The sequence below is a fragment of the Nelusetta ayraudi genome, unplaced genomic scaffold (genome assembly GCF_046127955.1).
Source record: "Nelusetta ayraudi isolate G7.1 ecotype Tasmania unplaced genomic scaffold, CSIRO-AGI_Nayr_v1 ptg000021l, whole genome shotgun sequence".
Lineage (NCBI taxonomy): Eukaryota > Metazoa > Chordata > Actinopteri > Tetraodontiformes > Monacanthidae > Nelusetta > Nelusetta ayraudi.
Window position 1 is genome coordinate 5,616,687 of NW_027466071.1, and position 15,819 is coordinate 5,632,505.

Here is a 15,819-nt window from a genome sequence, read left to right on the forward strand (position 1 = left end):
AAATCTTGCGCTCAGTATTCTAACTTTTTTTAAAAGTGAGAGAAAATCAATCCATGTTCAAGTTCTTTTTCATTGTTGTCAGTTGATTGCACAAGATTGATTGAATTTACGCTGTCAACGAAAAAGCAACTATTCAATCATTGATGATGATGATGATGATGGTGATTATGATGATGATGGTGGTGATAATGTTGATGGTGGTGATGATGATGATGATGGTGATGATGATGGTGGTGGTGGTGATGGTGGTGGTGGTGATGATGATGATGATGATGATGATGATGATGATGATGATGATGATGATGATGGCAGTGGTGGTGATGATGATGATGATGATGATGATGATGGCAGTGGTGGTGATGATGATGATGATGATGATGATGATGATGATGATGATGGCAGTGGTGGTGATGATGATGATGATGATGGTGATGATGATGGAAGCAGCAACTTCTCACTCTGCTCTCCTTCATTCAGTGAACTCTCAGAGCTGCAGTGTGCAGTGGTGTCTTCAGCTCTGCAGTCCAGCCCCTCCCACCTCACACTGCTGGACCTGCGTTTCAACACCCTCAAGGATCCTGGAGTGAAGCTGCTCTGTGCTGGACTGCAGAGTCCAAACTGCAGACTGGAAGTTCTCAGGTCAGTTCCTGCTTTCTACTGGTGGACAGTGTGTGTCAGCAGATGACAACTGGTGTGTAACGCTGCTCAGTGTGAAGACTTTGAAGCAGATATTAAAGACTCATCTAGACAAAGTGGATGTTGTTGATATTTTCATGTCAACAATCTGCAGCCAGAAAAGACTTTGAATGGTGGAAGAAAGTGTGGAAAATGTCTCCAGTCACTTTGGAGCTCAATGGAAGTTGTTGATTGGTGATGAAGGTCACATGACTGAGCAGAAGATCCTGTGAAGAAATATTAGAGGCAGATTAATAGTGCAGCAGTATTTCTTCATCTTGTCCTTTGAATGTGTTTGACTTGTAACGAGACTCTGATGACTGAAAACAGCCACAAGAACACAAAGGACTCACTGATTATTTTCCATCTTCACTGCTGATTGGCTGCACACTGACTGACACACTGCAGTTGTTATTGTGTTGACAACACACTGGCACAATGACTCCTTTGAGGGAATGACTCAGTGATCCCAACACACAGCTGCACATCTGGATCATCAACAGGGAGAAATGACTCTTAATATGACATTTACACCACGGAAGAAATCAAATATTGATTCTGTATTCAGGTTGAGTGGCTGCATGTTGTCAGAGATCAGCTGTGATTGGCTGCTCTCAGCTCTGAAGTCCAACCCCTCCCACCTCAGACACCTGGACCTGAGTTACAACCAGCTGCAGGATTCAGGAGTGAAGGAGCTGAGTTGTTTTCTGCAGAGTCCAGACTGTAAACTGGAGGTTCTGGGGTCAGTACTGGTTTGGAACCAGTGGATGATGGTTTCAGCACCAAACACAGTTCATCACACATGTTGAATAAACATTGAACTGAAGGTTGATTCATATCAAAATGACATCCAGAAATATGAAAAATTCATTCAGTGTCTGAAGTAAAAAAAAAAAAAAAAAGAAGAAGAAGCAGGTCATCAGTGGTCATGTGACCAAACGTCATTTCAACACACATTAGTTTTGGACTGAGGATTTAATTTCAAGGTGACATTTTCTGTAGTGTCAGATTCTGAAGTCGACATTTCACTTTGATTTTCAGAGTGACGACACCCTGGAAAAACTCTCCATCATTATAAACTCTCCATCATTTATTCTCTATTCAGGTTGGAGAACTGCAGTTTATCAGAGCTCAGCTGTGATTGGCTGCTCTCAGCTCTGAAGTCCAACCCCTCCCACCTCAGAGAGCTGGACCTGAGTTGGAACCAGCTGCAGGAATCATCAGTGAAGCCACTGATGGATCTTGTTCACAGCAGAGACTATCAACTGGAGAGTGTGAGGTCAGTACTGGTTTGAAACCAGTGGATGATGGTTCCAGCACCAAAGCCAGTTGATCCCACAGCAGAGGTCCAGTGTTCCCAGTCACAGTGTGAGAGGAGGATGGTGACGTCCAGCTGCTCCTCATTCATCCAACATCTGCTGACAAACTGCTTCTTCTCTCAGTTCACCACTCAATTATCGATCAGTTCATCTTCATCAGGCCTCAGTATCAGTCCAACACTCCATGGTCACATGACCTTCATATGTTCCACACTTGACAAGTGACTGAGAGTCTGCTTCTTCTCACAGTCACTCACATCATCTCCATCAACAGTCAACGTCTCTGTGATGATGCCTTCAAGGACCGTGAGTCCTGACTCCTGCTGTCTCTTCTTCTCTCTTCAGGTGGTGGTGGTATTGAGGGAGGATGAGGAGGAGAGTGAAGAGGAGAGGTCCATCTAGTGGTGGCTGACAGAACTACCACCAGAAGAGATGATACAAACAAACACACACACACACACACACACACACACACACACACACACACACACACCAGTCGTGATCCAAGTGGGCACTCTAGCACAGTGTTGCACAGTGTGTGTGGGCGTGTCATGACCTTTGACTCCAGTGGAGCCTGGTGGCTGGCGGACTGCTTCTCCCTACAAGCTGCTGTGGTTACTGGGAGAGACGTCCCAGAAGCCACTGGTGGACCTTGCAGTGCCACATATGGACTCTTGCATTGTTCTTGGCCTTCCAGTGAACCACTGCGTGAGCACTGGAGGTGGACCATGACTGACTGCTGTCCTCCTCTCTGGACACCACAATCTCACTTCCCATCTAAAAGTCATGAAAAACCTTTGTGGGTGAGATCCTCTCACCATCTGATCACTGTTGGGAGTGGAGCCTTCAAACACTCCAATGACTGGACACTAATCAGAGACTGACCCCGACTGGAAGCAAACTCACTTTCATGGTGTTGTTTCCCCAGCAGGACTTTCCACAGGCTTCATTCTCATCAGCTGATCTGACCAAGCAACTCCAGGTTGAAGCTTCACGCTAGCTTTATTGTCAATGCTACAGTGTATGGACCGTATACAGAGCATTGAGCTCTTGTTACTGGGCCCTAACCCGGTGTGAGGAGAGAGCTGCTCTGTGTAAACGGAGCCACAAGCAGTTTGCATTCCAGTGCAGTCATTCCAGCCTCCAGTAGCACCTGAATGACACCTAGCACCTAGTACGAGCTAACGGAGCTAACAAGAACGTCAGAGTGCTGAATACAACCAAGTAGAGTGGACAATCAGATGTAGTAAAATGATTCACATTTTCTACTTCAGATACTTGTCTAAAATCAACTCCTTTACTCATAGTGCAGCTTCTGAAGTGAATTGAAGTCAAAACTGTTTGAGGCCATTAATGAAACAAAACATTTGTTGATTCATTTTTGAAAAAAATTAAAAGGTTGTGACAGAATAATCTGGAGTGAACTGACCAGAGGTCAAAGGTCAGAGGTTTGACAAACTACAAAGACAATTGTCGCGGCAACCGGCAGAGTTGCGGCTGTCAGCTGGGAGGCGTGGCGAAAGCTGCGCTTCTCCACCCAAAGTTGGCGGCAGGTGCGCAGGAGCGCGCGTTTCTTTGCGCGTGCGTTGCCGTCGCCCCAAGGTGCGCCTGACCAGGTGATCAAAATCACACTGATTGCAAGCTTGCACGACAAAAAAGGCAACCTCGCCAGCCTGCGGAGAGCGAGGCAAAGCCGAAAACAGGAGCAGGCACACGAAAACTAAACTAAGACGCATGGGACACGAATTAGAGAGGCTACCGGTAAGGTCCAGCTGAAAAATTGCTTGGTCTGCTGATCGTGTCCATGTGAAAATTGTGATTGTCTTGTTTGATTTTAAAGAAACGGAAAGATTTGTTTTTTAAAATGAAAATTAAGTTGCTTTTGTTTAGAATGTTGCCAGAGTAATTTAAATAGAACCTTTGCTTTGTTAAAATAAAGTAAAAAAGAAATGAGGATTTTATTCTATTATGTGCTTGAGTGCAACACTTTTATTTAGGGCAAAAGAAAAAATAATTTTATTTACATTGTTTCTTGTTGTGTGTTTAAAGGTTTTTCACCTGCACTATCCTTATTTGACCACTAAATAAAAGGATTGAGTGAATTCCTGTACTTTTGTGAAGTCCTTTCCCCTTCAAGTGTGGGAAAACCATGCACCTTGAGAAAACACTTGACAACCATAATTAATTATATTATTTTTTTAATCAAGTCCCACCACTAATAAATATATTTGTTTAATAAATGTTTAATGCACCTGTTTTCTTGAGCAACATAATTAAATCTCCACCTGCTTCCGTTTGCATGTTTCAGCAGATTGATGTGTATGTAGATAGAAAAATCAAAGTGAGTAGGTTCAGTGTGCTGTGAAGTGTGGCCCTGTTATGGCCATGGGGGCCTTGTCTATTGCTCTGTTGTTGTGTGTCTCTTTCAGGTGCTGATGACTAACCAGGTGCACCTGGCCAGTGCACAGCTTGTTTAGGACCGCCTCCCTCAGCACTGGCTCTCTCACACCTGGCTTCCACCGCAGCAGCTGCTTTGTTTTTCACTTCCCGTCATGCTTTTTCTTTGTTGCACACAGACAACACGCACTCATACCATTCCCTCCGTCCACACACCTACAGGCATTACTGACAACACACTGACTCTCACCCGCCATACATTCTTATATTTTTTTCCTTCACAGTTTTGCTGTATTTTAACTGTTTTTATTGCAATTGATTTTTTGTTTCACTCTGGAAAGCACCTTGTGGTTGGTGCTATATAAATAAAGTTTGATTTATTTTTGCTGTGGTGTGAGGCTTTATTGTCATTGCAACATGTAAACGTGTAAAATGATATTGTGAATAAACAGTCCAAATACAATACAACAGTAAAGACAGGACTGCAGGATTGAGCATTTTCAGTGGGGGTGAAGGAGGTATTGTGTTTAGTGTAGATGTTTGTGCTTCATAATATGATTAGTTTAGGTGTTTGTTTACAATAATGTGATTATTGATATTGAAATGTTGAAATCAATCAAAAGATCGCCACATAAAGAAAGGCATTGTTGCAGGAGTCATGCAAAGAGCTCAAGGAAGGACAAAGGAAGCACATCTCTCATCAACTGGTGACCAGAGGGGGAGCAGAGGATGGACAGCAGAAGCAACTGGCTTTGCCACCACCATCAAACTCTACAACACATTCAGTTCCAGGGTGGGGAACTTCTGATCCATGGGAGGCACGGGGGACAGGAACCTGTGACCTCAGGCTTGTCTTGCAGGAAATTGTTTGAACAGGGGCAATCGGAAGAAGAGATGGATCATTTGGCTCCCTGCCAATTAAGGACTTGTTTCTTCTCATTCTCAGTAATCAGAGTGTAGCGCCTCCAACCTTCACTGGATGAAGAAACCACACTGTCTAGTAGTGATGGTGAGGTGAAGCCTCATGAGGCATTGAATCACTTGAGCCAACTGCTTGGAGAAAGGCTTCATTTCTCAAAGCTTCATGTGCATACGACACCACCTACTGGCCAAGTGTACAATCACAGGCAAGCTGTGTCTGAACCACATGTGTGATGCATTGAATTTTTGTGTCTGTTATGTCTGTTGGGAATGACTATGAATTGCAAAAAATTAATGACCAAATAATTTCTGTGCATAAATTGTAATATGTGTATCATACATTTTTTTTAATGGTATTGTGTTTGTACAAATGTTCAGAAAATGCTAATATAATATGGCAGGTTGTGCAATGTCTTTGTGAAAAGGGCATGGGTGTAATCAGGCAGATGACAGTGAAAGTATTTGTGGAACTTGGAAAAGGGCATAGATCAGGGGTGCTCACACTTTTTCAACATGCAAGCTACCTTTAAAATGACCAAGTCAAAAAGATCTACCTACTATAAAATAGCAAAACATATTCATTCACAAATATTTTTGTAGTCCAGTGATAAAGAAAGAAAGAAAGAAAGAGGATTAAATGGGTCAACATGTTCCCATATGCATGTATGCTTATCATTGCACAGAAAACTCATGGTTTAAATTGTTAAGGCAGACGTTTTTCTAGCAGCATCTCCCAGCATCTCCGGCGCGCACTTTGAAGCGCATTTTCCGAGCGAGGCGTCTCCATCAGTTTACGCCAGGATTGCAAGCTCACGCGACAACCCCGGTAGTTTGGCGTGTATTTAAAGAAAACAACAGCGAAACTCTTTTTCCTGTCCCTGTCTGCTCTCATGCAAAATGCAGGTGTCTAAACTATACATTGATTTTGTTCATTATAGTTTCAGATTTAAAATGAAATCTGCTTCATGTCTCCTTTATTTGATCTGAACAGTGCCCAAGCCGATACGTGACATTTACGTTTCACTGTAAAACACAGCACATATAAAAACAAAATCCAGCACATCCACCGTGTTCGTCTATGCGATCGACCCAAACGACCTTCGCGATTGACCAGTAGATGGCAATCGACGTAATGGGCACCCCTGGCATAGATGCTTGTGTAACTTGGACACTGATGTACAGGACAGTCAAATAACCAATTTGTATCATTTTGTGTATGTACTTTGATTTAGATTTTGCACTTGATTTGATATTCATGCATATGCTATTCATGCATATATACATATACATATGTATACTTTAGCAGGGTGCTTCAATATTATTGTGCCCTGTTAACAGGTTGTAATTGTGTTCCTTTGAATGTTGGATGTCAGCTTGAAGTCACCACTACAGCTGCAGCCTGAGGGGGAGAAAGGCTGATCAGACAGAAGAACACTGTGCAGCAGCAGGAAGTGCAAAGCTGATTTCTCGCTTGTGCTCCAGATGCGGCCAGGCAGTGGACAGTTTGTGCAACAGACTGGTGTGATGTGGCAGGCAGGCAGGCAGGCAGCAGTCATTCAGAGTTGGAGCATTTCTATCTGGCTGTACCCCAGAGAAACAACGGAAGGCCTCAGATGACTGGAGTATTGAGTTGAGAATCCACGTATTGGACGGATGAATATTTTAGTCCTGATCTGCTCAATAGTGTCATTTCCCATCATGCCCCTCTCAGCAGTCAAGCTGTCCCGCTGCCAAGTGTAGAAGCAGTAAAAAGGCCTCAGAGTCCCAGACCAGACTACTAGAGTACTACTGCAGTACTACTGCAGTACTGTTGCTCCCTCTCATTATTTTTTTTTCAAACTTTGTTTTTATTGTTTTTTCTGCATATATACAAAACAACAAAAAAAACTTAAAGGACATGCATAGAACATAAACATCAGACAGGGTCATCCACAGTCAAACAAATGCCCGACATTATTGCCAGATTAAAAGTGGGCTGACAAATGAGGGTATTGGAGGGCTCCACACGCTGGCAGCAGCCCTGCCTAGAAACGGCACCATCCTCCCCTTGGGTCCACAGTCACAAAGACATGTTGCCAGAAGGGAGGGGCTCCCACAAACAGTCACAAGGCTTCCATGTCCTTTACAGGTAAGAAAGTGCAAAACCCTCTACCCGGAACACAACCTCTATATCCTTTGCAGAGAAGTAAATAAGTGACAATGATGATAATAAAATCAAATCCAAAGTTCTCATTACAGATCAAAGGTAAGATAATATTTTCAAGAAGATTGAAGATGAAAAAACATCTGTCCAGTCAACATGTGCTTGCATTAGCCTCCTTGCATTAGAAGTCGGTTTAGCGGCAAAATAAAACAATAAAAACAAAAACTGTTGAGACAATAAAGAGGATTCTTCCCTTTCTTATCTGGCCCTCCAACAAAGAGTCTGTTTTCAATCTCTGCAAGCATTTCTGTAAAACAGTAAAATACAGAACACTGAAAAGGTCTCTTTTGTCTCTGCTTTTCCACCAATTTGATTAGCATTTGAACCAACTGCACCATGAGAGACCCACTGCTTTTTTTTTTTTTTTTTTTTTTTTTTCCCTTGTCCGGTCCGGCCATAATGACAAGCAGAAGTGTCTCTGAATGTCTATGATGGCTGACAGATTTTATTCTCAGAGGTAGATCTTGAGAGTGTGAGCCACGTGGGTGGTTTCAGGAGCTACCTCTTCAGTGGTTTTATTATAATGTTCTTGGTGACATTCTGGCCATGACCGGACTGAGGGGGATAGATAGGGAGGTGAGTAGAGGGGAAATGAGTGTGTGGGGGGGGAGGGGGAGGGGGGATGATGAGATGATGAGGGGATAGAGAGAAAGGAGTAGAGGAGGCAACTGGCAACAATATACAATTGTGTTAAGAGAGAACAAAACAGATCGTAAATATGCATAGCTAATTGTCAGATAGTACATATATACCCATACAAACATACATGCGAGTTCATTCAGTGATGTTAATAATAATAGCGATGATAATAATAGCAACGTTAATAGTAATAATAATAATAATAATAGTAATAATAATAATAATAATAATAATGTTGATAGTAATAATAACGATGATAATAATCTACTCATGGATCAATAAGACAATAAGCTATGCAATAGTGTACAACAGTGTACCCGCACTTGTGAATATTTGTGTGTGTGTGTGCGTGTGTGCGGGTGTATGTGTATATTTGCATGTGTGTATACTTGTGTGTATGTGCATGTTTGCATCTGTGTATACGTGTGTGTGTGTGTGTGTGTGTGTGTGTGTGTGTGTGTATGGATGTGGTGGTGTGTGTATGGATGTGGTGGTGTGTGTACCTGAATGTAGGGGTGGGTGTGTTTAAGTACGTCACTGGAAGTAGGCTGCCAATTAGTGCGGTCTCCGAGGCCGCAACCGCCCCACGCCAGCGACGAGCCGGGGGGGGGGGCCCCGGACACGACATACCCACCGCAAAGCCGGCCAGGAAGAGGCCCGGAGCAGCAGGCCCCCGGGCCGGAGGGCACCCGCCCCACGAGGAGCCAGGGCAGGATGACAGGGAGGCAGATACTCCAAGGAGAAGGGACACCACCCAGGGCGGACAGGCAGCAGAGCCCGGCCCCCGGACGGGGGCCCCCCAGGGCAAGCGAGACCAGACTCATCCCCATGACAGGACCCAGCCCCTTCACCCACCGGGAGGATCGGTACCCAGGGCGGGCCCGGGCACCCAGAGGCCCCCCCCCTACGGACCCAGTATGGCACATCAACCGGCCCCCTCCACCCCCCACACCCCCCAGCCACCCCCACCGCCCCGGGACCCCCCGGCACCAGGGGACAGCCCCCCCCCGGCCCCCGGGGCCACAGCCGTACCCCCGCCCCCAACGCCGGCAAAGCGGGCCCCCGAGCGAGAGTCCCCCCTGGTTCCCCCTGTGTCCTGTAAAAGAAGAAGATAAATAATTAAAAAAAAAAGATAAAATTAAATATTCAATCCGTGGGCCCCCGCCCACCATTGTCAGACCCCCGTGTCTCAGGTCGTCGCCGCCCACCCGCCCCCGAGCGGCGCAAGGGGACCACCCGGGCAGCGGCCCAGTCCCGGGATTGGGGGAAGGGGGACCCCGCCACAAGTGGCAAGGTCCCCATAAGCCCAGCCGGTCTCGCACCTCGGGGGCACCGGACTGCACAGGGCCCATCCAGGGTGGGAAAGATGTCGGGTCCGGCCCCCACTAGCAGGCCGACCCCACTGTGTGTAGGAGTGTCAGTGTGTGTATATGTGCACTTGCTGGTGTGTTGGACTATAGTGCGTTTAAAATGGAGGGGTGGTAAGGCCCTGGGGCAACCACACTGCTGCTGAGCAGGGCGGCGGCTGCAGTGCACGAACCCCCCCCCCAGGCCCTAAGTGTCTATAATGTTATTAAAATTGGAGAGGGTCTCGGATGGAGCGGTGGCCGACCCTCATCCAAAGCCCTAGTGATAATGTCAGTGGGTCGTTGGCTGCGTGGGAGCCAGGTCCTTGCCAACGAGGGTGCAGTCGGTGCCCCATGCAAAGGCGAGGAGACCGCACCGGGGGGAGGCCCACCAGGGACCCGGTCGCTGCCCATATCGAGTCCCCCGCGGTGCCCGGCCAGAAGGCCGGGCACCGCAAAACACAAAGACCAAGACACAAATCCCCAAAACAGAAGGAAAAATAAATATATAAATAAATAAATAAATAAATAAAAATAAAAATAAAAATAAAATAAAATAAAATAAAATAAAATAAAAAAATAAATACACCCATTATGTGACCAGGGGGGACTCCCGGTTAGGACGCCCCCTCAGCGACATCGGGGCCGGGGACACCACAGGGATCCAGGAGCCAAAGGGGGGCCACCCCCCACCGCCCGAGGGCCCCGGGGCAGCGGCAGCGACCAGGGAGACGGAGGGCGAAGGTGGGGCAGAAGGCGCCACCCGGGCACACAGGAGCGGTAGCCGCCGGCCGCGCAGCCCCACCCCAGGCATGTGACCCCACCGTGTACGATCCAGCGCCAGTTCCCAGACACAGGGACGGACCAGTCCCCCCACCAACAGGAGGGCCCCCGGCCCAGAGCCAGGGACCGCCGCCCACCCACCCCAGCCGCCGCCCCCCACCCCGTGGCACCCCCCCCCAACCACCAGGCCCAGCCCCCCGCGTGGAAGACATCCCCCGCCGGGGCGCCCAACCCCCGACCCCCCACCAACCCGCAAGGCAGCCGAGCACCCCACGCCCAGCACCCCCCCCCCAGACCGCACCCAGCCCGCGGCAGCACGACCACGGCCGCCCACATCAACCAGCAGCCTCAGCTATTGATTGTTTATTGCTTAGTTATAGGATGAAGCAGACATTCCTACCAAGGAGGTGTGGTCTAACAGTAAGTTCCTATATTGTGCAATGTGCAGGTGTTGCTTTGTTTTCCAGTTTATGAGGATTGTTTTCTTAGCGATAGATAAGGAGGTGATCAGCATGCGAGATTCTGCCTTATCTGAGGTGATATCACTAAGGTCTCCTAAGAGACAAAAAGAAGGAGTGGCTGTGATGGTGTAACCGACCTGTGCTGATAGATCATTGCATACTATGTGCCAGAATTTATTTACTGGTGGGCAATGCCATACAGCGTGTAAGTAATTATCTGGAACATTAACTGTGCAGTGTGAGCAGGTTTGAGTGGTGGTCATGCCCATCTGAAACATCCGCTGTCCAGTGTAGTGGATCCTGTGGAGTACTTTAAAATGTATTAATTGTAGATTAGGTTGTTTTATCAGTGAAAAGGTGTTCAGGCAGATTGTTCTCCAGAAATTAGAGTGGGGCTGGAGAGACAGGTCTCTTTCCCACTTAGCAATGGGGATAGAAATAGTGCGATCTGTGTTTGTAAGGATTTTATATATCTTGGAAAGTAGTTTAGGAGGTGAGAAATTAAGGACCGACTGTACAGCCGGAGAGACCTCCATGTCTCTCAAACTTGTGTGTTCAAGTTTGAGTTTATTCTTAATTATGGACTTAATTTGCATGTATTCTAAGTAACAACTACTGTTAATTCCAAACTGTGTCACAAGCTCTTGAAATGGTCTAAAATTATTATTCTCTCTTATGTGTTTTACGTGAGTTATACCTTTATCTGCCCAATGTGTGAAGTTAAGTGCTTTTTTATTTTGTAGTAAATCAGGATTGTTCCAGATGGGCATACGACCGCACGGGAGAAGGGAAGAACCTGTGATTTTCAGAAATTCAGAAATGAGAGACCCACTGCTGATGTTGACAGTGTGTCTTATTTGACAAATTTGGACAAATAATAAGAAGAAGAAATTGTCCTCACATCAGTCTATGAAAAACTCTTGGACTATAACCAGTGTGCAGATAACTCCTTTCCTTTATGTGACTGATTATATTTTATCACACATCTGGCCTTGTAAGAATTTGATGTGCACAAATTTCATGTTATTGGGAAATATAGACAAACATTTCTACCTGTGAGGAATTCTCTACTAAGGGCCCCAGTATTGATGCCTGCCTCGCCAAAGAATGTGACCTTAAGTCTACATTTGGGTGATGTCTTCTTCTGCCGCTGCCATTGTTGCATGCCTCTGCTGAAAAGATCAGTTCTCGACACACAGATGGAAAATCTGTCTTCTTCATGAACTTGTGAAGCGATCCAATCCAAAATTTCCTCAGTACTGAAAGTTAAAACAGAAGAAAAAAACATTCAAATTGACGCCAACTTGACTTTTCTGAATGCTTATTTACTATTTATTGAACACTGAGCATTTGAATAACAAACAGAATTAGACATGGTTATACTGTCTGTATAATTTGCTCGTTGTTTGCTACTCCAGGTGTTGGGTGTAACACCTCCTATACTGGTGAAATTTAAAAAGGCTGAATAAAGGTCAACACAAGAACAAAACATGTCACAAGCAAAGCATGTTTTTAGATTACCACATTTCTCAGTGATCACACTCCACACATATTACAAAGCTTTCCAGCAGGAAAAAAATATCAAGATTGATACTGGAGTATTCCAAGTGTATATTATCCAGATTACATAATTTGTCACCATAAATACTGAATGTACACTATTACCTTTGAAAAGTACTGACTGGGACTGATCCACTTGACTCATGGCTGCCACTTTCTGTAGGTCTTCACACATAAAGAAAACAGCTTGCCCTAAATTATATTGTCACAAACACTTGCATACATATGAAAATTGGCAAAGCAATCCTCTTAGATGTAATTTGTTAAATGAACGTGGATATACATGAAAATAAATACAGTAGAAACAATAATATTACCGTAATCCACATGTGGCTGCATGGATTTCAATGATGTCATCTTGAAATGCATTGTTGCACACAGGGCATTCTGCTGTCTTAAAACAGAATTTACAAGGCGTGTGAATAAACCCTTACATTATCTCTGACATTAATGTCTTAATTTACCAGGAAGGCACAAACAGTTTCACCTTGCCTGCCTTGCTGCAAATTGAATATTGGAATGTATCCGCATGTTCTTTGCTGCAGCTTTCCTAGGGGAGAAAAACAGTAATAGTATGGAAGTGTTTAGAGCATAGCACAGAATAACATCATTTTCCAATATTAACAGCTGTGAAATAGTCTAAAAGACTCAACTTTGACATACCTCATCCGTAGAAGAGGACAAATCTAACAATTCTACCTTGCATTCCTTGATATGTGCTGGGAGAATCTGAAGAGGAACCATTTTCTTGCAGGTTGTACATTGGGCTTTGGGCATGTTCTCAAACTCCTTTGCTTCCGGTGGCAATGGAATAGTATCAAGTTCTTCTTGTAAAGGAGAAATGTACAATGTGTATTTTCCATTCCCGCTCACTGCCTTTAGCTGCTGGCCACTGTATCCATGGAGATCTGGAGGAATAACCACTAAGCTCCGCCGTCCACCACCACCTAAAAGTATAATATCATTGATACTGAACACACCTGAATATAGAGTAACAACTCATAATGTATTGGATTTATATATTACTTTTTAAGGCACCCAAAGCGCTTTACCTTTACCCATTTAGTCATTCACACCACATTCATGCTGGTGGTAGTAAGCCACATGTGTAGACACAGCTGCGCTGGGGCAGACTGACAGAAGCGTGGTAGGCAAACGCCTAAAATGCGCCAAATGGCTCTTCCGACGACCACCCAACATTCACTCACATTCGTACTCCTACATACCTGTGGACTTGTGCAGCATCCAGCCACCACAGATATTTGCTAGTCTTGGATATGCACTAAAAAGCAAATCTGACAACTGAAGAGACAAAACAATAGTCAAAGATTTATTGCAGTGACATATTTATGACCGACTGTTTATTTCATCATGCAAATATTAATTAAATCACATGTCAAGATGAATTCTAAGATGTGTGTTTTTCTCTTCAGACAGGACTTGACACAAACCAGTAAATTAATAGTAACGTACCACCGAATGTGTAATGTCTTCAGATATGGGTAGAGAACGTTTTCCAAGGCCAGCCAATATTAGTGGCAGTTCCTCTTCACCTTTTGGTGTTTTTTCATAGTGTTTGTTGAGAAGAAAAAAATTTACCAAAAAGCTTTTTCCAGATTCTTTTTTCCTGAATGGTGCAAAACGCCTTTTGCCCCTTGCCTCCTTTTGAAAAAATCCTGGAAAAGACCTAAAAAGATGGCATACCATTATTCTCATCTTTTATATTCCATCAACAAAAAACAAACAAACAACTGAAGACCAAATGATTATGTTAGTTTAAGTACATTTGTTTAATTTGTTTTGTGCAGTATTTTACATGGTGATGGTCAGAAGCTCCAGAAAATAAATCATAAAATTAAAAAATGTACAGCTGTTCACTGCCTTCTGACTGAACCAGAATCAGGGACCCATTATTGCCAAATGTGCCTGAACTAGGAATGCAATAAATAACCCTACCGGACCATTTCTTGTTTCACTGACAGTCCAGTGTTCTGCGGTCTTGTTAGTTGTTGCGCTGCCTGCTGAGGCTGCCTCACTGGTGGAGCTGAATGCACTCCCTGTCCAACAGCAGCTTCTGCTGAAGTTCCCTGTCCACCTTGCCTGACATTTGCAGGTACACTGTTACTCCACATTAACACCAGATTTTGTGCTGTGTTGATGATGTCTCTTAATTGGACCTGAGTAAGAAAAAAGACAAAACTGAAAGACTTATTACGATTTCACAGAATGCCTGCAAAATAACTTCCTCTTCCTCTGAGCTTGAGTCGACGTCCACACCAAACAATAAGCCAGTCTAGACCGATGCAAACCACACTTGTGCACCTGATCTCGGGCATATGACTGCTTTCAAATAATAAGCATTATTATAAGGCTCTATTGAGTGTTGTCTGTTATTTCTGAATAACAGACCACTGCTAGTGACGCCGCTCTGATCCAAGAGGCTATTCAAGATATTTTCCTTATGGTTCTTTTTTTTTTTTTTTTTTTCTTAACCTTGATGAAACAGCTTCAGAGTAATAGTGCTGGTTAAATAATAAACTACTTGTAACTCTTTACATGGAGAAAATAACCCGGCGTCCCAGCTCTCGTCTCTGCGGCACCGCCACAGAAACGCGCCCCATAACCCCTAATCAACATTTATGACAGATAAGACAACCAAAATACACACGTCATAATGTGTGTACGATAATCCATCGACCCACTGACCGACTCCCCGCTAGATTCGTTGTAAACGAATGCACGAGTCCGAGAACAGAGTTTGCAAAGAACTAAAACTGGACTTACAGCAATTTAGGCTGCACAATGGGCTGATTCATACGGCAATTGGCACGATTCATAATCTCAAATTATGTTTGTTTTGTTTTTATTGTTTTATTTTGCCACTAAACCGACTTCTAATGCAAGGAGGCTAATGCAAGCACTAACTGAGCGTCACCAGCCCGGCTCGTTAGCATGCAAGCTAAGCAGTACCGTATATAGTCCATAAACTGTATATTATTTAAAACATTACAATTTCATGAACAAAAAAATTGGATGTGTTGTTTACTTTACCTGTGATGTTTCACCTGCGTCCGTAGGTGCACCGCCGTCAGCCGTCTTTGCCGCATGCACTTTTGGAGCAATCGGTGTTCGATTACCTTCCCCTCTGACCTGCCTGTGACCTATGTGACGTCATTTTTAGCACTTTTCTACTCGTACCCATAAACTTGAATTCGTCCTCACAGGGAAGACTTCGTCGTCGTAGAAATTAGAGTTGTATTTCTAAGACTTTGCACTCACAACTTTTAGGTTCATACTCACGTAAAAACAATCCTATCCCTCAAAATGTATCAAACTCATGCATATGACAGCAGAATTTTGAGTACAAGTTTTTTATTGACATACAAATGTTTAACATTACGAATACAAATGGTTAGAATCATGGACGAATGGTTAGAATCATGGACACATCTTTTTGACAGTTATCTTACTCCATACTTCTGGGATGTCTCTCCCAGTAACCACAGCAGCTTGTA

At 44.4% G+C, this 15,819-nt stretch overlaps 2 protein-coding genes and 1 long non-coding RNA gene across 10 annotated transcripts in view; 2 read left to right on the forward strand and 1 right to left on the reverse strand.

The window, feature by feature from the left end:
• LOC142889185 (NLR family CARD domain-containing protein 3-like) overlaps positions 1–2,847 on the forward strand; it is a 256,712-nt gene extending 253,865 nt beyond the window's left edge. For 6 of the 8 annotated variants that reach the window (XM_076027833.1, XM_076027840.1, XM_076027838.1 and 3 more), the window contains 3 exons: positions 1,244–1,417; positions 1,781–1,954; positions 2,340–2,847. In XM_076027833.1, the coding sequence (XP_075883948.1) occupies positions 1,244–1,417; positions 1,781–1,954; positions 2,340–2,355 (364 nt within the window). In that variant the 3' untranslated portion in view covers positions 2,356–2,847. The remainder of the gene's footprint in view (positions 1–1,243; positions 1,418–1,780; positions 1,955–2,339) is intronic. The other 2 variants (XM_076027837.1, XM_076027836.1) reach the window with 2 other exon arrangements.
• The window catches only part of LOC142889189 (tripartite motif-containing protein 16-like), a 274,833-nt gene that overhangs the window by 52,022 nt on the left and 206,992 nt on the right, over positions 1–15,819 (forward strand). The window lies entirely within an intron of this gene.
• On the reverse strand, positions 12,695–13,925 carry LOC142889196 (uncharacterized). Its single transcript, XR_012926815.1, has 4 exons — positions 13,778–13,925; positions 13,531–13,606; positions 12,968–13,251; positions 12,695–12,854 (listed from the first exon to the last, which is right to left on the reverse strand). It is a non-coding gene; the product is annotated as an uncharacterized LOC142889196 (long non-coding RNA).